General features: G+C 43.6%; 1 protein-coding gene across 3 annotated transcripts in view; it reads left to right on the top strand.

The window, feature by feature from the left end:
• FRMD4A (FERM domain containing 4A) overlaps positions 1-20,392 on the top strand; it is a 367,797-nt gene that overhangs the window by 242,860 nt on the left and 104,545 nt on the right. For all 3 annotated transcript variants that reach the window (XM_068987913.1, XM_068987915.1, XM_068987914.1), the window contains exons 6-8: positions 154-210; positions 1,082-1,104; positions 16,289-16,372. In XM_068987913.1, coding sequence (XP_068844014.1) covers positions 154-210; positions 1,082-1,104; positions 16,289-16,372 — 164 coding nt within the window. The remainder of the gene's footprint in view (positions 1-153; positions 211-1,081; positions 1,105-16,288; positions 16,373-20,392) is intronic.

Raw genomic sequence — 20,392 nt, 5'->3', positions numbered from 1 at the left:
CGTTTGGGTCCAAGTAATTCAGAAAAGACGTTCTATGGGTGTTTGAGATTCTGGGTAACATCTCAGATAACAAAGACCTCTCCTCTTTTGGGGGAGATCATAAAGAAATCGTTGTTAAAGTACCAAACTTATCTTACTTGGTTTTCCTTTCAGGAGCTGATTGATGTTGACAGTGAAGTAGTGTTTGAATTGGCCTCGTATATTTTACAGGTAAGTTGTTTCCCTCCATCTTTGTATTCCAGGGCCATACGCAGAAGATACAGGAATAAGACACGTCATGTATGGCAGTTGCTATAGCCAAGCAGTAAAGAGCTATTAGGGAAACTACACCATAGCAATAAACAGTGTCTCCTCTGTTCTCTGTTCTTGTCCAAAATTTTAAGACAGTATCTCTCTGCAAGGGAAAATTGTGTGTATAACCTGAGATTGGGAAACTGAGATCATCTGGTGACCCCCTTTTCTTCAGGTCACTGGAGAAAGCCAAGTAAAAAAAGCTAGAATTTAATTGCCAGGAGAAGCACTGTCATGAAAGACGAGGAAAATACCTTTAAGCTTGTGCGGAAAAAGAGGGATCACTGAATATTAGCCACAAGGGCAAGATCAGAAACACTGGCAGAATGAACTGAAATGATGTCATTAACTTTTTCCTTCAGCAAAGATTTATTGAGCAACTACTGTGCTCCAAGCATTATGCTGGATTCATTACAGACTCCATGGTCCCTACCCCCAGAAGCCCACAATACAAGACAGAACAGCAAGTACCACAAGACACACAGTGCTACCCGGACGCATGTCCAGGTTCAGAATCTTTACAGTGGAAAAAGTTAGATCAGGGCTTAGAAGTGGAAACTTAACCTTTTCATTATGAATTGCTTTCTTTGTATAGAACTTTCTAAAGTTTGTCTCCTATTGAGGTGGTAAATGCATGCATCCTTCCTTAATTATATTCTGGTAGCTGACAGGATGAAATAGCAGTTAGTTGGAATGATTCAGTAGAGGAGTTCATGATTCTACAGTGCATTTTAAAATCTGCAACACGAATCAGAATGAGTCACTGACGTTGAATTTTCTTCTTCTACAGGAGGCAAAGGGAGATTTTTCTAGGTGAGTTTCCCTAAGTGTTTTGGCTTAAAAATGTATTCTGTTGCATCTGTATGAAAAGAAACTATTCTGTTATTCTTCATAGGAGGACAGTTTATTAATATTATATATTAATGATGAAATCCAGTTCCAGACTTGTCAGTGGAAAAATTACATCAAGCAGAGAAGATGTAGTAATAGCAGGAGAATATCCTGTACCAAATGAAAGTTACTAGGGATTTCCCTAGTGGTCCAGCGGTCAAGACTAGCGAGGGTGTGGGTTTGATCCCTAGTCAGGGAACTAAGATCCAGCATGCCACATGGTATGACCAAAAACGGAAAGAAAAGAAAATGAAAGTTACTAAAGGGCTGCCATTAGACTTGTTTTCCCCTCTTTTAGTTCCAACCCTGAAGAGACAAAATGCTAGCCTCTAAAAGATACCTTTCATGAAAGTGTTAAACATAAATACCCTACTTCTACTTTCCTTCCTTTTCTGGGTATTACATTAGGGAGAGAACAAGAACAGACTTAACCATGGGGAAAACTGTGCCCAGCTTTAATAACTCTCTAGACCCGCAAACTTCGTTCTCAATCTTTCATTTCATTAAGCACGGCCTGTTGACTAGCAGGGCTATATTGCCAGTCTCTCCTGACCTTTAGTGGAGTCAGGTAGGGGGTGTTCATCATCCACCAACAGAGCTGTCTGCTCGAAAACAGGTACCATTCCTGGGATTCTGTTTTACTAGACACTCCTGAGGGAAGTCTCCAGAACAGCCCATTCTTTAGAATTGAGGCCTAGAGACATAAAGATTAACCTCATGTACAAGAAAACAGCATCAGGGCATAGGATTTTGGCCCATTGAAAGGAAATTAACAAAAGTGGTATGAAAAACATGGATCCCTAGTTCTTCTCCAGTAAAGAACTTGGATGTTTTCTCATGCTTTGGGGAATCTGATCTGTAAATGTAACCTAACCTGCTTCGCTTGGTGTCTACCTCTACTTGTCCAGCTCTGTCAAGTTCATGCTGACTAGGTTTTCAGGTCTCCGCTGCCTTCTCTTTACTCCCCGTGCGTTTCTAAGGCTTTCTGACAAAGGCAGAGGCATATGTTCTCATTCAGATATCTCAGCAAAAGCAAGACAATTCTTTTACAATGTAAAACAAGGGTCAGTAAGCATTTTCTGTAAAGGGCCAGCCAGTGCACACGTGGGTTTTGCAGGCCACCCAGTCTCTGTTGCAGTTAATCACTTCTCCCTTTCTAAGTGCAGAGCAGCCAGAGACAGTAGGTAGTCAGATGAGTATGTTGGTATTCCAATAAAACTTTATTTATGCACTCAGAAATTTGAATGTCATATACATTTTCATGTACCACAAAATAATCTTTTGACTTTTTTCCCAACCTTTTAAGATATTTTTCTTAAGATTTTTCCCCCCAACCAGTCTTAGTTCACAGGCCACATAAAAACAAGCAGGGGGCTGGATCTGGCCAGTGGGTTGCAGTGGGCTGACCCCTGTTCCTAAAATACAGTCCCTTCAGCTCAATTTGATTATTTGTAGAAGGAGACCTCTAGGCCCCTTTTATTTAGGTTTCCCAAGTTCTTGCTATGAAACAGAGGTAGTCCATTTTTTTTGGACAAAGGTTTATTTATAGCCTTAGCAGGAGACCTTGGACATTGTAGGTGGTCGATAACCATTGACCAAATGGGTTGAGGGAAACATTTTCAGGATTTAGAAACTATACTTTGTTCTGTTTTTATTTGTTAGTTTTTTATGTCCTTCATTGCATTTGAGGCTCTTGATAAGTGCAGCTTCATATCTATTGAAAAAGGGCTCAGGAGTCCCATGAAAAATGGTTTAATAACCACAGATCTAATGACCTCCATCGTCTGGTCTACTTACTCTGAAGGTACTTTTACCCCCCTTTTCTTTCACTGGCTCTGAACTCTGCTGTAAATATTGTTTATTTTTGAGAGTCCCCTGACAGGATGGAATGTGAGCCAGGAACAGCATCATCTGGCCCCACAGATCCTGGGAACGTGGGGCCACAAGGGGTGACCAGCAGTGAGGGGGGCAGGCCTGGCCTCCAGTAACTCATGGCCCCCTCATGAGCTTGTGGAATGCCAGCTTGTTGGCTGCAGAGAAACAAAGGACCCTGGTTTGACTTCATTTGTCAAAGTGTTCATCGAAGTTTGTTTGTAGCAGCAGCTGTCTGGAGTGAGAAATAGCTGTCAAGGGAGGGGAGAGGTCAGACACCTTATCTAAAAGGTCATTTTATCTCCCAGCATAAAACTCACATCATGGAAGATAGGATTCCCTGATAAACACTGTTCTCCATAGGGGTCCACAGTTAGTATGTTTGAGTGGCCTGGAGTTTGGAACCAGAGAAAAAATTCAAAATTCTTTGTTGGTATGTTCCACCCATATCTGGGAAAATCCCCATAACACTGAAGTGGACCCCATTTGATATGGTGGCTGAACATCAGGTGTTTTAGATGTTCCCTTCTCAGAATTTAGTATTGGAGAATATGGTTTTTGCTCTATTAATAATGAATGCCAGAGTCTACATTCTTAATTGTGTTTAACTGAATAGCTTTGACTTATGTGCATGTTCAGTTACTCAGTTGTGTCTGACTCTTTGTGATTCCATGGACTGTAGCCTGCCAGGCTCCTCTGTACGTGGGATATTACAGGCAAGAATACTGGAGTGGGTTGCCATTTTCTCCTCCATGGGATCATCCTGACCCAGGGATTGAAACCATGTTTCTTGCATCTCCTGCATTGGCAGGTGGATTCTTTACCACTGAGCCACCCACCTAGGAAGCCTTTGATTCATATACAGATCCTGTAAATAAAATGCATTTTCCTGAGAAACATTTGTAACATAAGATGTCAGCTTAGAACACACAGAGCACTTTGGAAACCTTTTTTATAATATGTGGTCCAGGGCTTCGTTCTGAGACCTCCTGGAATCTAGAGGATCCAATAACCTTTTAAATGAATGGCTGCACAAATGGCAAAGGAACTCTTCATAGCCCATGCGTGTGTGTGTGCTAAATTACTTCAGTCATGTCCTGCTCTTGGCGACCCCATGGACTGCAGCCTGCCAGGCTCCTCTATTCATGGAATTCTACAGGCAAGCATGCTAGAATGGATTGCCATGCCCTCCTCCAGGGGTTCTTCCCAACCCAGGGATCAAACCTGCGTCTCCTGCATTGCAGGCGGATTCTTGACCCACTGAGCCTCCTGGGTAGCCCCTTCATAGCCTGAAGATCCTGAATCTCTGCCATCCTTTTTAAAAGGTTACTTTGCCCAGGATGCTGTTATCCTATACATTTACATTTCAGGGAATAGATACAGATTACATTTACATAGAATGAGTATTAAAATTCTACATATTATGGGAATTCTCTGGTAGTCCAGTGGTTAGGACTTGGAGCTTTCACTACTGTGGCCCAGATTCAATCCCTAGTTGAGGAACTAAGATGCTATAAGCTGCTCAGTGCAGGGGAAAAAAAAAAATCCACATCTATGGGAGCAAGTTCCTTGATGCACAGGAAGAAAAGTGTTTTTTTTAACAAAAGGGAGAAGTCGAAAGTGCTGATATTACTTTACTAGAATAAGAACTATGTAGGGTCAGCCCAGAGCCATAACTACTCTTTCTCATGAAACTCACAGCTGTTCTGTTTCTTCTTTTGGACTCTTTTTGCTCAGCAGACCCCTGAAGGCTGATTCTTACGTAACCCCCTTTTCTTTCCAGTTAATGGAATTGTTCACTTCCTTGTCTTATTGAACTTAACAATGAAATCTTGGGTTCAGTGTTGCTGAAACAAAGTGAGAGAGGTATAGATGAATACTAAGTGTTGTTTACAACAGGAAGAAATATATGTCACTCAGTCTGTATTCTGGCATAGAGTGGGCAAATTCATAAGATATAGTGAAAGGTTGAGGAAATCATCTTATCTAAAAATAATATTTTCTCCTTTGTAGTATTTTCCTTAGCACAGCATGTAGTTATCATATTTCATTTCCTGGTGCATGCATATGTTTGAAAACATGAATGTCCATCAGCAATGAGGAAATCAGTGGAGTTGGCATTTCTGTTTAAAAACAATTGAATAGCCTAAGAACTGTCCATCATGGCAGCTACATAGGCAATTAAAAACAGTTCTCCTTTGATAATCTCTCCTGAGATTATCTCTCCTGTAGTCATTAGCTAATACCCATTTTCCAGGATTTATATGTACTTTATTCACCACAAACTCTGCAGTGGTTTAAATGCCAAACCCTGACTTTTCTTGTTTAAAAAAAAATTTTTTTTTAAACATTAAGTTTCTGTAGAAAAATAATATTCTCACTTTTTAAAAGGTCAAAAAAACAAAAAGCTAATGCAGGGAACACCTAATTTAATCAACTGAACAGGACTTTCAAATTGTATAGGTGAAGGTGAAGGTGAAGTCGCTTAGTCGTGTCCGACTCTTTGCGACCCCATGGACTGTATAGCCTACCAGGCTTCTCCGTTGATGCGATTCTCCAGGCAAGAGTACTGGAGTGGGTTACCATTTCCTTCTCCAGGGGATCGTCCTGACCCAGGGATCGAACCCGGGTCTCCCGCATTGGAGGCAGACGCTTTAACCTCTGAGCCACCAGGGAAGCCCTCAAATTGTATAGTTACATTCTAATTTGATAGAAGATTTCTTAGGACACTGTACTAAGCAAGTTACTACTTACAGAACTTGATTTTTTTTTTTTTTTTTGCTTTTGTCCCTAAAGAGATCTTAACTGAAAATCCTAGTGTCTAATCTTTATACTCTGGTTTTGAGAATAGCCTCACTTTTTACCTTCTGTCAGCCCTTCTGAAGTGGGCCACCAAAAAAAAGGAAAAAAGATCATTTTAAACATTTTACCAGATCAGTGAATTGATTAAAAATACTTTATGCTGCCAGGACATCCCTGGTGGTCCAGTGTGGCTAAGACTCCATGCTCCCAATGCAGGGAGCCCAAGTTCAATCCCTGGTCAGGGAACTAGATCCCATATACCGCAACTAAGACCCAGGGCAGCCAAATAAATAAATTAAAATATTCAGGGGCTTCTGGTGACTCAGTGGTAAAGAATCTACCTGCCAATGCAGGAGACAAGGATTCAGTCCCTGATGTGGGAAGATCCCTCATGCCTTGGAGCAATTAAGCCGTGCACCACAGTTTCTGAGCCTGTGCTCTAGAGCCCAGGAACTGCAACCACTGAGTCCACGTGCCACAACTGCTGAGCCCGCACGCCATAGAACCTGGGCTAACAGGAGAAGCCACTGCAGTGAGAGAAGCCTGCGGACCGCGACGAGAGAGAAACGCCCGCTTTCCACAGCTAGAGAAGAGCCCATGGAGCACTGGAGACCTAGCACAGCCAAAAAATAAATAAAGTCATTCTTTAATAAATTATTTTTTAAATAAATATATAATTTTTTTAAAAATAAAGAAGTCAGGGCACAGTTATATAACGTTAAAATAAATAAATTCTCAAATCACACTACCTTTGATATAAAGAATCATCCACAAATTAGTAGGGACTAGTAAAAAATAAAATCGGTTCTGTAGAATTTTTTGTGAACAAGATTTACAGGAATCAGATCAGGACAGCTCGGTTACTTGGGGCCACCTGATGGGACCTGGAAATATCTTTGCTACAGATAACCGGATGTACTAATGAAAAGTGAGAGTGAAAGTCACTCAGTCTTGTCTGACTCTTTGTGACCCCATGGACTATAGAGTCCATGGAATTCTCTAGGCCAGAATCCTGGAGTGGGTAGCTTTTCCATTCTCCAGGGGATCGTCCCAACCCAGGGATCTAACTCAGGTCTCCCACATTGCAGGCGGATTCTTTACCAACTGAGCTATCAGAAAAGCCGTGCTAATCACTGAAAGACTTATGAGGACCAGTAAGCAGTCAGCACTTGAAAAAGGCTTGTACTGAGGAAATCCCATGTAAAGATCTGTGAGTCACACTTTGCTTACCTGTTAGGCAAAGCTCATCATGTGCTTGCTTTAAAGATGATAGCAAGCTGCCCTCCATCTGCAGCTTCTCAGTTCCAAATAAACACCGCAACCAGAGTCAAAGGAGTTTCTATGACACCTGTACCAGGTTATAGGCTGGTCCTAGTGAGACAATATCTGCCTCTCAGAGTTCCAGGGTCAGTAAGAGTCTTACTGTAACCTTGATTTATCAACCTGCAGATTTCTAATTCTCCTTAATAACGATAATACTACTTTAAGATACAGAGCAGCATGTTACTCCCTCAACAGAAATGAATAGTGGTCCTTCATTAACAAAAGAAATTGATTTTTAACTCCATTTTAGATGAGCAATTGGAGTATTTATTTGTCCCAAAAAATTCCTTTCAGCTTCCACAGACTTGCCTGGTCTTAGCTCTCTAGAAGAGCAGTCAGAAGCGAAAAAAAAAAGTGAAGAACTTTTACCATTTTATCTTCTGTAAACCATGGGACCATGTGTTCACTAAGACAGAGAGATGAAATGAAATTTCTGTGGGGAAAAAATATACCATCTTGATTTTTTTTGTTTTTTGTGTGATATCTGTTCTGCATTTTTAAAGAGCGTTTGTGAATTAATGGAATGAAATAATGCTTACTGGTATCTGAAAATTCCAGGCTTGTAGGTGTCGTGGTTTTTGTTTTTTCTTTTTGTCTTTTTGTCAGACTAGGTGATGCCTTTTAGGCAGTCACAGGTTAAAGGAGGGCTTCCCAGGTGGCTCAGTGGTAAACAGCCCGCCTGCCAATGCAGGAAACTCAGGAGACCCAGGGTTTCATCCCTGCGTTGGGAAGATCCCCTGGAGGAGGGCATGACAACCCACTCCAGTATTATTGCCTGGAGAATCCCACGGACAGAGGAGCCTGGTAGGGTCCCTCTATAGGGTCGCATAGAGTCGGACATGACTGAGGCCACTCGGCACACACACACATGCAGGTTAAACTAAGAACTTTAAAAGATCAACAGGAAAAGAAGACAAAGGGCTGACTTTCTTCTAAAAGACTTTTTTGGTAACATAAACATTTATATAGATTACTATCTTTTAAAAGATGACAGCATTATTTTCTTGCTGTGCTAAAAGAGCATTGAAAGCTGATTAATTGCAGGTGGCAGTCTATAAATCACAATTCTGAGCCTCCAGCATCATTACTTTGCACTTACATAAGTGGTTTTACTACTGCAAGTCAGAGCTCAGTTTTATAGCAGTCTTAGAGCATTTGATCATTTGGGGTATATTTTCCTACAGTGTTTTAATTGGCCTCTTGAAAGAAAGCAGCTGGTATGATCATATAGTAAGAGAAATAGATTTACTGAGACTTTTAGATAATTAGTAAAAAAAAAAAAAAAAAGACCTGGACAGCTGTGTTTGGAAGAGTCAACATTTGGAATACAACTTACATAACCTATTAGTATCTTTAATACACAAACTTGCAAATTTCCCTATTGGAAAATTCCTAGGAAAAAAAAGTCATCTGTTAAGCTTGAAACACATGGAAACCCCAAGAAGAGTTTTTGTAAGAAGAATTTAAATGTATATAAATCTCATATATTATTTTATCAAGAAAAGAGAAAGGAGTATGTGATATTTTCCCCGTGACTTATGAAGGACTTGAGAGAGAAACAGCTGGAATCTCTCACACCAGCAGGACCTTTTGAAAGGAATGGAATCTGAAATTTTGAAACAAAATGTTCAAATGGAAAAGTTATTACAGAAAGCTTTGTTTTGTGCACAACAGTCCGTTTCACTGAGCTTTTCAAGTGTGTAAGTCACAGTTTCCAAACATAGAAAAGTATTCAGATAGGGTATTTTGCAGGATGATATTCTTCAAATCCTATGGGAATTGTTTAAGTAAAAAGTGAAAGAAGAACTTGTGTATTATGACAGCTTGTCTCATTTGCTAAGCATTTCTTTAATATCAATGTTATATTTTGAGTTAACCTTGATAACAGCAAAAAGGTTTACGACTATGACATTATGTCAGTTGTTCAGAATTAAGATTCTGTCTCAGAAGCATAATGTTGTAGAAAATTAATCAGTTGCTTTTTCTTGTGCCCTTAAAATTCTTGCCTCACCTTGTAGGCTTATAAAAAATTTTTAACTTGCTTTGAATTTTACAAGTTTACAGCTATGTTAGAAGCTCAAAAAATTTGTTCCTGTCATCCTAGAAAACCAAACTCACTAATCGAGAAAGAAATCATTATTTAGATAAATTAGCCTTTAACATCAGAAATAAAGGCACATACATACTGGCTTTGCCCCTCCATCCAGGTGGCAAATTAGTGGGGCATATTTATCCATGATGCATGCCTGGAATCCATAATCCCATGCTGGAAAAATCTCAGAGGGATTCCGTGTGCTTCCCAGGTGTCTCCAAGTGTCACGACAAGAGAAACGTCGTAAGCTTTGCCCCCAGCCACCAGCTCTGTGAGCCTCCCTCCCCCCCGAGAGAGGATGTGATAGGGAAGAGATAATCATCTTGTGTGCTATAACCTGAACTTCAGCTTGGTTCACAAAAAGAAAAAAGAAAAAAAAGGAGAGAAATTGTTTCTTTCATGGTTAATTACAATCAGCAGAGATCATCTACAAGTCTCCTCATTCATTTGTCTCAGAGTTTTCTAGATGTATTGTACCCTTGGATAAAGCGATACAGACCCACATCTCTGAAGCTTTTCCCAGTGTTTCTGAATTGAGAGCTTTGTGGGTTTTAGATGGTAATGCAGGCTATCCTGTAACACCCACGACAATATCTGGGACAGCCCCTGGACCCCAGTCTGTTCACACTTCGGCATCAGAATGTGGACATTCACACCAAGTGGAAGAGAGAGAAAGGTCAAACATTAGGTTTGCCACCCAGTTGGCTAGAAGGGTTTTTTCTATATTGTTTATTTGACCCACTGGGTCTTCACGCGGTGCTCGGCCTTCTTTAGTTGCAGCATGTGGGCTGAGTAGTTGCTGTGCCTGTGCTTCGTTGTGGCATGTGGGATTGAACCCAGGCCCCCTTGCACTGGGTCTTAGCTCCTGGACCACCAGGGAGGTCCCTAGAAGGCTTTATTTCTTACAGGTTTTCAGATTTTGGGATTGTGGCTAATGAGGACCCGTAATATTCTTTTTTACTTATGAAACCCCTCTTCCTGGAGAACTTGACCTTCAGGATACACTTACGAAATATGGAAGAGTTGGTAGAACATTAGCTTCCTGTTACTGCTTCTGAGTTTCCCATTCATCCTTTCTGTAACACTAATGTAGCCTTCTGGGTTTAGTGCTGTAGTAGCGTTTTAGTACCAGGGGACCTCAAAACCACTGGTTTCAGGAAGAATTCTTCCATGGGAAGCCAGTTCTATTTGCCCAAGTTTTGTCCTGTAAATTATGAACATCTTACGTGGCCCAGAAGGAATCTTCTGAAAAAGCATTCCCTCATTTTTAAAGGACAACAAGGACTTCCCTGGTGGCTTAGATGGTAAAGTGTCTGCCTACAATGAGGGAGGCCTGGGTTCAATCCCTGGGTCAGGACGATCTCCTGGAGAAGGAAACGGCAGCCTGCTCCAGTATTCTTGCCTGGAAAATCTCATGGATGAAGGAGCCTGGTAGGCTACAGTCCATGAGGTGGCAAAGAGTCAGATATGACTGAGGGACTTCACTTTCACATGCACCTTGTGGATTTTGCTAATACTCCTATCAAGTTTAATTCTTGCTTTCTTCACTTTATGGTGTCTTGGTTAAATGTATTGTAGCTGGTTTTTTTGGTGGCAAATCCCCTAATTGATGTATTGCTAGAAAGCTTAGTTTTCCAGAGTAAGTCCTTCAAACTTCCTGTGTTTTATGACTAGGGTAAACAGTAAAAGCAAGGTCCATCATCTTAAGGAGAAAAAAAAGAGCCTTAAATCAAAGACCAAAAAAAAAAAAAAAATCAAAGACCAACAGAGCATTGAGAGATCACTTTTTTGCTGGCAACATTAATCACTATCTAAAAGTTTTGAATAAAACAAAATATTAAAAATAAGACTTCAGTTTTACTCTCAGTTTAGCAAGTGACTTTCAAAGAGACGTTTTTTCTTTTTCTGTTAATAAAAGTGGAACCTAACTTTTGTTTGGAACAAAAAACTGTTTTAGAGTGTTTTATAAGTTGGCATTTATCAGGTACCCTGAACTCTGGGGGAAATGTCCAAGTGGAAGATCTTAAGAGAGAAAGCTGGGCATTTCTAGTACATTCTTTTGGGTTCAGCTTCCCAAGTCCCTGGAGATAGAGTGATCAGCTGTCCCGTTAAGGCAGCTTTGTGATTTGCAGTCCGAGTTTGGCCAGATCGCCTGACGGGCGGTCCCCCTCTAAGTTATCACAGATGTTTACAGACAGCAAAAAAGCAAACAGGACGTTTCTACATAGCTGTCCTTTGGGAAGGTTTAAGAGCCCTGGATCCCTTCCAGAATGTAATGGATTTGGACGGGTTTCACGCCTTTGTGATTTCTTGTTGTATTTCTCTGTGTCACCTTGCCCTGGGGGAGCGCTCAAAAAGCCACTGCTGCTCCAGCCAGGATGTCAGGCCTGGGACTCTCATCAGGGATGCTTGTTTGCCAACAAATGAGTGTTTAGTGGGTAAGACAATCCCTTCCTCCTTTAGTTCCATCCTTCCCCAAGTATGCTTTAGATGAGTCTGAGTAAACCCAAATCCGTGCCTCAGCTTAACTGCCTTTCTTACAGTTGCATCCAGTAAAATTCAACCCATAGGGTGCCTCCCTAGGCACTGATGAGTCAGTGAATCAAATCCTTGTTCTTGGGGAGCTTATAGTTAATAAACAGAGATCAGACCCAAAAACTCATTATTGTGGGCTCTTGGGTGTTTGGGGACCTGAGTATTTCTTTAAGCTATGTCTTAATAGCACATGAGTAAAGATCCCAAGCTGTGCTTGGGAATTGAATTTTCCTAAACATAAGGAGGCGACCTGTTTGAAAAGCTCCAGTGACTGACAAATGTCTCCTACCCAAACTTGGACTCTGCCAGCCTGGCACGGAAGATCCTCAAAATCTTATGCCTAGTCTGCCCTTTATTTGGCCAGGCTGCCTGTTATACACCACGTACCCTGGTTGATCTCTTCAGTTCATAGTGCCTGACCGCCATACTCTGCTGGATTCCACTAAAAAGAAAAATGAGATTCCTATTCTTTTCTTCATGAAGGTCCTGCCCTAAAGCCTGCTTTTACACTAGAGCCCACAGAGACCTTCCTTTCCTCCACATGTTTTAGTTTGTTGTTTGAATCAACATGATCCAGTACTGCCCATGTCATCGGCTGCCTTTTAATTTGTACCTCTTGCTCCATGCCCTTAATTGTGAGCATCTTTTGATTGAGGACTATGTCTTATCCTTTTTAATATTTCCTACACTATGTCCTAATAGCAGGGGCTTCATAAATACATTCAACTTATTGATTATTAGTCAATAAATTATTGCCACTTGAGTGATAACGGTTCAAGACTTGGATTTATTGATTTCAGCAGTTACAAATTGAGTTATTCTTTCCAGTTGGTTGTTCAAAGCCAAGATTCACAAACCTCACTGTCACTGTTTCTTGTGGGGCTTCTCTTGTGGCTCAGCTGGTGAAGAATCCACCTGCAATGCAGGAGACCTGGGTTTGATCCATGGGTTGGAAAGCTCCCCTGGGGAAGGGAAAGGCTTCTGTTTCTTAGTCCACTTGAAAAATGCCCTTTCGGGGAGTAGCATCCATGTGTTTCTTTGTCACCATGTATGTGAACTTGAAGTCTGGAAGTGGTTTTGCCCAGTGACACTTGGCATCCAAAAGGCATGGCTGGAGGCATTGTTTCTGGCTGGTTGGGGACCCACAGAAAGTCACGTGATTCCAGCATTCCTTCTTCCTTTTCTATTTATCTACTGAGCACCTGTCTCGTTGCTTTTTAGATGCTACTGTCCAATGTCCAGGCCATCAGTCTTTGCCATGCTTTTCATGAACAGCATGGAAGCTGCTACTATAGCCGAGGTTAGACCTGTGTGTGAAGGCAGGCTCCACGGGTGGCCTCTGTTCCCCAGCAGGGCCCTCGAGACACTCTGGTGGACCAGTACAGAGAGACCCCAGTACACACCAAAACCATCCCAAAGGGAGACTGCCGACAGCTCTAGAGGTAGACAGTGGGGGCCAATACCCAGATGTCTTGTCCCAGTGGGGATGCAGGTCTGCTGAGTGCATGTGGGGGAGTCAAGCCTCTGAAAACCCCTGGTTAAACTTGACAAGTTTAAAGTATCTCCCAAACCTGAGAACGTGTGAGTCTGCACGAAAAGTCTGGTCTGGGGACCAGACACATAAGACGTCCTTCTCAGTTCAGTTCAGTTCAGTTCAGTCACTCAGTTGTGTCCGACTCTTTGCGACCCCATGAATCACAGCACGCCAGGCCTCCCTGTCCATCACCAACTCCTGGAGTTCACTCAGATTCATGTCCATCAAGTCAGTGATGCCATCCAGCCATCTCATCCTCTGTCGTACCCTTCTCCTCCTGCCCCCAATCCCTCCCAGCATCAAAGTCTTTTCCAATGAGTCAACTCTTCACATGAGGTGGCCAAAGTACTGGAGTTTCAGCTTTAGCATCATTCCTTCCAAAGAAATGCCAGGGTTGATCTCCTTCAGAATGGACTAGTTGGATCTCCTTGCAGTCCAAGGGACTCTCAAGAGTCTCCTCCAACACCACAGTTCAAAAGCATCAATTCTTCAGCGCTCAGCCTTCTTCACAGTCCAACTCTCACATCCATACATGACCACAGGAAAAACCATAGCCTTGACTAGACGGACCTTAGTCGGCAAAGTAATGTCTCTGCTTTTGAATATGCTATCTAGGTTGGTCATAACTTTTCTTCCAAGGAGTAAGCGTCTTTTAATTTCATGGCTGCAGTCACCATCTGCAGTGATTTTGGAGCCCCAAAAAATAAAGTCTGACACTGTTTCCACCGTTTCCCCATCTATTTCCCATGAAGTGATGGGACCGGATGCCATGATCTTCGTTTTCTGAATGTTGAGCTTTAAGCCAACTTTTTCACTGTCCTCTTTCACTCTCATCAAGAGGCTCTTTAGTTCCTCTTCACTTTCTGCCATAAGGGTGGTGTCATCTGCATATCTGAGGTTATTGATATTTCTTCTGGCAATCTTGATTCCAGCTTGTGTTTCTTCCAGTCCAGCATTTCTCATGATGTACTCTACATAGAAGTTAAATAAGCAGGGTGACAATATACAGCCTTGACGTACTCCTTTTCCTATTTGGAAGCAGTCTGTTGTTCCATGTCCAGTTCTAACTGTTGCTTCCTAACCTGTATACAGATTTCTCAAGAGGCAGGTCAAGTGGTCTGGTATGCCCATCTCTCTCAGAATTTTCCACAGTTTAATGTGATCCACACAGTCAAAGGCTTTGGCATAGTCAATAAAGCAGAAATAGATGTTTTCCTGGAACTCTCTTGCTTTTTTGATGATCCAGCGGATGTTGGCAATTTGATCTCTGGTTCCTTTGCCTTTTCTAAAACCAGCTTGAACATCTGGAAGTTCACAGTTCACATATTGCTGAATCCTGGCTTGGAGAATTTTGAGCATTACTTTACTTGCATGTGAGATGAGTGCAATTGTGCGGTAGTTTGAGCATTCTTTGGCATTGCCTTTCTTTGGGATTGGAATGAAAACTGACCTTTTCCAGTCCTGTGGCCACTGCTGAGTTTTCCAAATTTGCTGGCATATTGCATGCAGCACTTTCACAGCATCATCTTTCAGGATTTGAAACAGCTCAACTGGAATTCCATCACCTCTACTAGCTTTGTTCGTAGCGATGCTTCCTCAGGTCCACTTGACTTCACATTCTAGGATGTCTGGTTCTAGATGAGTGATCACACCATCGTGATTATCCGGGTCGTGAAGATCTTTTTTGTACAGTTCTTCTGTGTATTCTTGCCACCTCTTCTTAATATCTTCTGCTTCTGTTAGATCCATACCATTTCTGTCCTTTGTCGAGCCCATCTTTGCATGAAATGTTCCCTTGGTATCTGGAATTTTCTTGAAGAGATCTCTAGTCTTTCCCATTCTGTTGTTTTCCTCTCTAGTACCTAATAATCAGCTTCACACCTTCTGAGTTGTTTCTGGATCTTGTCAAAAGCAAATAACTTGTATACAAAACAGAAACAGACCCACAGTCATAGAAAACAAATTCATGGTTACCAAAGGGGAAAGGGCTTGGGGGATAAATTAGAAGCTTGGGACTAACGTACACATGCTGCTAAATACAAAATGGTTAACCACCGAGGACCTCCTGTGTAGCATAGAAAAGTTTGCTCTTTATTTTGCAGTATACATATATGTAAAACTGAATCACTTTGCTGTACACCTGAAACTAACACAACATTGTAAACCAGCTATACTCCAATCAAAAAAAATTTTTAAGTAGAATTTTTTGAGAATTTGAAAATATATTGTGATTATCATATTTCAGAACATAAGTAAGTGGGAATTTCTTTTTTACTTAGGAAGAAAGAGGTTAATACACTAGACCAAGGATTTCTGAATGTAGAGAACTTAATATAGTGAAATCATGCCTTATTAACAGGCTAATAGCATTTTATAAAGAACACCACATTTTATATAATAATGAATTTTTAAATTATCTTGGTTTTAAAGAGCAAATGTTATTGATTTGTCAGATTTTGGACAACAGTTTCTAGTATGTGGTTAATCCAGGCAAAGAAAACTGGCCTATGGGATAGTGGGGGAAACAGTTTAAGGCGAAAACAGTCAAAAACAGCTCCATTCTCAGAGCCCACGACTGGGCCCCGAGGAGCTCCCTAAGGTCCCCACTTTGGGGACACTGGTGGCTCTTCTCCCACATTCCTGCTGCCCAGGGACACTCATCTGTGCCCACTTGGCATGCAGGGCTTGAAAAGAACCCTCAGGCGTCCCAGAGGGCTCCACCCTGCCCTGCTGTGTGCACCACAAGGATAGGCCACCGGGCTCTGCATGCTGTGTGTCCCCTTGTGTAACTAAATCAGTACAAAGAAAGCTCCACTTTCCACTAAAGGGGCGCAGATGTGGGGTGTGAGGACCAGATGGCGGGGGTCAAGTCTCCCGGCGTGGTGCAGTGGTCTTCTCCCGGGCCAAGTGTGTTTCTGCCATGCCCCCTGTCTGCCCCTGTCTTGCAGCAATGAAGTGGTGAGGACTGACCTGAAGAAGCTGCCAGCGCTTCCCACACAGGCCCTGAAGGAGCACCCCTCCCTGGCTTACTGGTAAGCCCCTTTTCTCTGCACGCCCCAGTCATCCCCCTAAGGATGGAGCCCCTTTGAGGGAGGCAGGGGACTCTGAGTGACTGTCCACCCTCCCCACCACCACGGGTCAACCTGGTCCCCAATCAGAGAGTGATTCCAAACTGTATCCAGTGGCCTGAGCCTTCATGAAACCATTTTTTACATTTATTTAAATGACATGGAATATGAGAGCTGTCTTTCCTATTTTCTTTCTTTTCCTCTTTTTTTTAATAAAAGAGAAAACTTCTAAAATTTCACTTTGGATGCCTTGCCTTCTTGGAGATCCCTTCATGGACTGCTAGAATTTTGCTTTGGGATCCTTGTCATTTAATGACAGGATGTGTGGGATTTTGAGATGTGGGAGAATGAGAGGGGTTTCCTCTTTGCAGAAGAGGGAGGTTGATTCTTTTCTTTTCCCACAGTGTTTCATATCTCCCGATGTAGCTGCCGTGTAACGTTACACCATAGTTCATCTGTTAGGCCCTACACTACTGATTCTCAATGAATTGGGCGTTTGAGCTGTTCCCAGATTGTGGTTCAGGTCACATTGGAGTGGGGTTTGCGTGGCTGGGTAGTGTGCTGAAATACTGTAGGGCCAGCGAGCCCCAACCACTATCCTTTGAAAGCAAAATGCCACTTTCCTAATCATTCTTACAACTCTGTAACCAAAAGCACTTTTTGTTAGGCTTTTGAAAGGGCTTTTATTTAAAAATAATAAGATATAAATCACAGAACAGGTCAATTTTCTTGCATCATAACATATGACTTTTCAGCATTTCTCTAATACACTTTATAAAGTTTACAGTGTATAACATTTCATCTTGTCCAGACACCTTTCCAGTTGCCAGACTAGTAGTTCAGTCATCGGGGTGGCTCCAGGGGACTCCTTTGGCTGGGATGGGGTGCATCTTACTGTGGAGGGCGTTAGCAGGATGAAACTCCAGGACATAAATCATATCTTGCCAAGAGACCAAGTGACAGGGCAGCTGGACAGGAAATAAGAGGGCTGAACCCTGAGACTGGGAGCGTCCACCTGTGCGCTGGCATTCTCGGTTTCATTTCTCTGAACTGTTTTGTTGCCAGTCTTCCTTTGGTAGCGAAGATGTGATAAACAGTGCTCAGAGCCTTATAATTTGCCTTCAAAGAACAAGATTGGTTTAACACACAAAGACTTTGCACGTGTCAGTTTCCAAACTTCCAGCCTGGCAGCGTGCGCATACAAACACCCCAGATGGCACTCTTGTTTCCTTTTTTGTGGAAACAAATTGCCCTCTACCGAATTCCTCATGCTCTCTGGGCCTTACCTTCTCTGCCCTCCCAGCGGTTTATTTTCAGGAAACCAGTGATGAAGGGACTGGAGCTGCAAGGAGATAGTTCACAGAACTGGTAGTTCCTACCTGGTGAAATGTATTAGCCAGCAGAGGCTGTAATGTTGCTGTCTGGAGTCAGAGTTGCTTTGAGCCTACTGAATCCCTTAGTTATCTCAGTTGTATGTTTCCAAATGTTGTTTACACCCTGGCTGCTCCTTTCAGAGCTGTGAAGTCCTTTCCTCTCTCTCCTTCCTGTCTCTGGGTTTCTTCTGGGTTATCTCCACAGCCTGCTCTGTGCGCAGACATCCTCACTGAGCCGTGACTCTTTCCTTCACGCCGGTGCTCTCTCTTTCATCAGTGTGAACAGCTTCATCCTCATCCACGTCTCTAGCTGTCCTGCCAGGACAGCCCTGCATCTCTGTGACCAGGCCCACACTTTTGGACCCAGAGGCACCATGTTACTGTCTAAATGTCCTAGGAGGATGACAGGACAAAGGGAGGGATGCTTTTGAAGCAGGTGCCCCCAGGTTCTACAGCTCAGCTTCTACACAAACAGGCCAGTGGCATGAACCATTGTCATGATGCATAGCTAAAAAAAAAAATGCCCATACACGCAGATGCAGTGGACAACCTTCAGCCCTAAGAAGCCATAGGGATCCTGTCCACACTAGCCAGGGAGGGCATTGCAGCCTAGTGAGCAGAACAGTAGGTTTAGGATCCCAGCCATGTCTCTGAGCTACGGGGTAATGACAGTCCAGGAAGCTCTGCTGCCTTGATTTTCCATCTGTAAAATGGGACTAACCGTAGCAGCCAAATCCAGACTGTAATTAAGGGAGGAAATATTAATAAACAAGCACATAATGCAGTTAGAAAGTTGTGAGTGGTACACAATAATGCCAGATCATCACCCAGTAATCCTCTCTGCTCATTTTCCCCAAGCGTTCCACAGGCTTGGACCTCTCACCCTGCGTGATCTCCTTATGGGAGGGGGGCGTCGAGTCACGCAGTGCCCAGGGCCCTAGCACAAGGCAGCATCAGGGCTGACCTGGCTTCTCTTGCTGCGGGACCAGAAATACACCCAGACAGGGCGTGAGGGGTCCTTTACTCTGAAATCACTGGCCCCTGCAGGCTGACGGCTCCTCCGAGACAGGGAGCCCGTGGCCGTCGCCTTGTTTCTGGGTTCCCTGCGTGCAGAGATGATTGACGTTAGCAGCGTGAGCCAGCCCCTGCCTGGGGGCACCATCAGCCTCGGTCACTTGCCTTTTTGCTTCATGTAACACCATATCCTCCAAATGGTGTTTGGGGATTCCATTTCCTCTGGCTGGTGGGTCTCTGACAGTAATCCCATGGAGGGGTGGTTGGTGCCATGATCATCCGTCAGTCCCCATAGAGGGACAGGGAGTGGAGCGAGTCCCAGGAAGTGTGGCGGCTGCTGTCACATGCCTGCCCATGGTGTTTCTACTGGGACCGACAGAGAGGGGAAAGCCAAGGAAGAAGGAGGATACCGAGGCCTCGCAGAGGGTCTCAGACAGCAGGAGAAGCTAGGCTAGAGAGGATGGGGTGGCAGATCCCTGCAGCTGTCAGGCTCAGCAAGGCCCCAAGGGTCAGGCCATTTAGGTTATGAACAGCTGCACAGCTGCCTGCTGGTGTTTCTGACCTGCTGGTGTTTTTCCTGAGCCGTGCTGGTGTTCACCACAACAGCGCTGTATTGAATTCCACCCCCGCCTCATCCCAGCCTAGGGAGCCGGGGACCCTCTTTGTGACTCTGTACAGAGGAAGTGGGCTCGTAGCTATACTGTGTGGCTTGATCGTGTGCCCACCCAGCTCTTGATCCAGCGGGCAGCTGGAGAGGAAGCTGGAAGGGTGACCCCAGAATGTCCTGACCCCACTCTGATGGACTGTGAGGCTGGCGTCACCCCAGCAAGGACACTTTTGGAGAATTTTCTGTCAGGAGAGGGCCTTGTCCCCCTTAGTGCAGAGCCACCATGGTGTGAGGTGTGTGGGAGCTGAGGAGAAACATGGCTGCATCTGTCCCTTTCTGAAGAGAGGGTGCTCGGACCCCGTAGACTTGACTCTCAGCTAGACAAAGGCCCCTCGTAACCAGTCATTCCCCATCTGGGACATCAGGAAAGACACTTTCCTGCCAGGGGCCAATCTTGTACAAGTCAATTTTCAGAATGCTAACATGCAGAGATATTCACAGAAGATTAAGAGAGTAACTAGAAAGAAAAAAAGCTACCCCCAAGTACTCAGTAATGAACATACAGAATGTGTGCTCCGTTCCCCAGAAGTGGCCTCACTAATAGGAGGTGGGTGAGAGAAGGCTTTCTATCTGCTCTGGGATAATAAATGAATCATAGATCATGAAGTTCAACTGAGGAGGTCTTGAGGGTTCATCCCTGGTATTACCTCCCATTGTGGAGTCCACAGGCTGTGCGGAGAAAGAGTAAGGTGGAGGCCTGAGGAAGAAGTTTCCAAGGTCCCAGAGGCCAGGTTTTTGGACTTGACCCCCCAACAGGTGGAATGTGGTTCCTGAGTTGGGCTTGGCATTTCCAAAGGCAGTGAGGTACAGGGTCACTTCCCAGGAGGCCCTTCACACCGTCTGCCTCGTCACAGGTGGGTGAGGCCCCCATGCCCCTCAAGAAGCGAGCTAACCTCTTGCTATGTTAGACCTGCCTGAGATTTCAGAAGG

The sequence above is a fragment of the Capricornis sumatraensis genome, chromosome 15 (assembly GCF_032405125.1).
Source record: "Capricornis sumatraensis isolate serow.1 chromosome 15, serow.2, whole genome shotgun sequence".
In the NCBI taxonomy this organism is placed as follows: Eukaryota; Metazoa; Chordata; class Mammalia; order Artiodactyla; family Bovidae; genus Capricornis; species Capricornis sumatraensis.
Note: the sequence above shows the minus strand (reverse complement) of the source record. Positions and strands in the feature narration are given on the sequence as shown.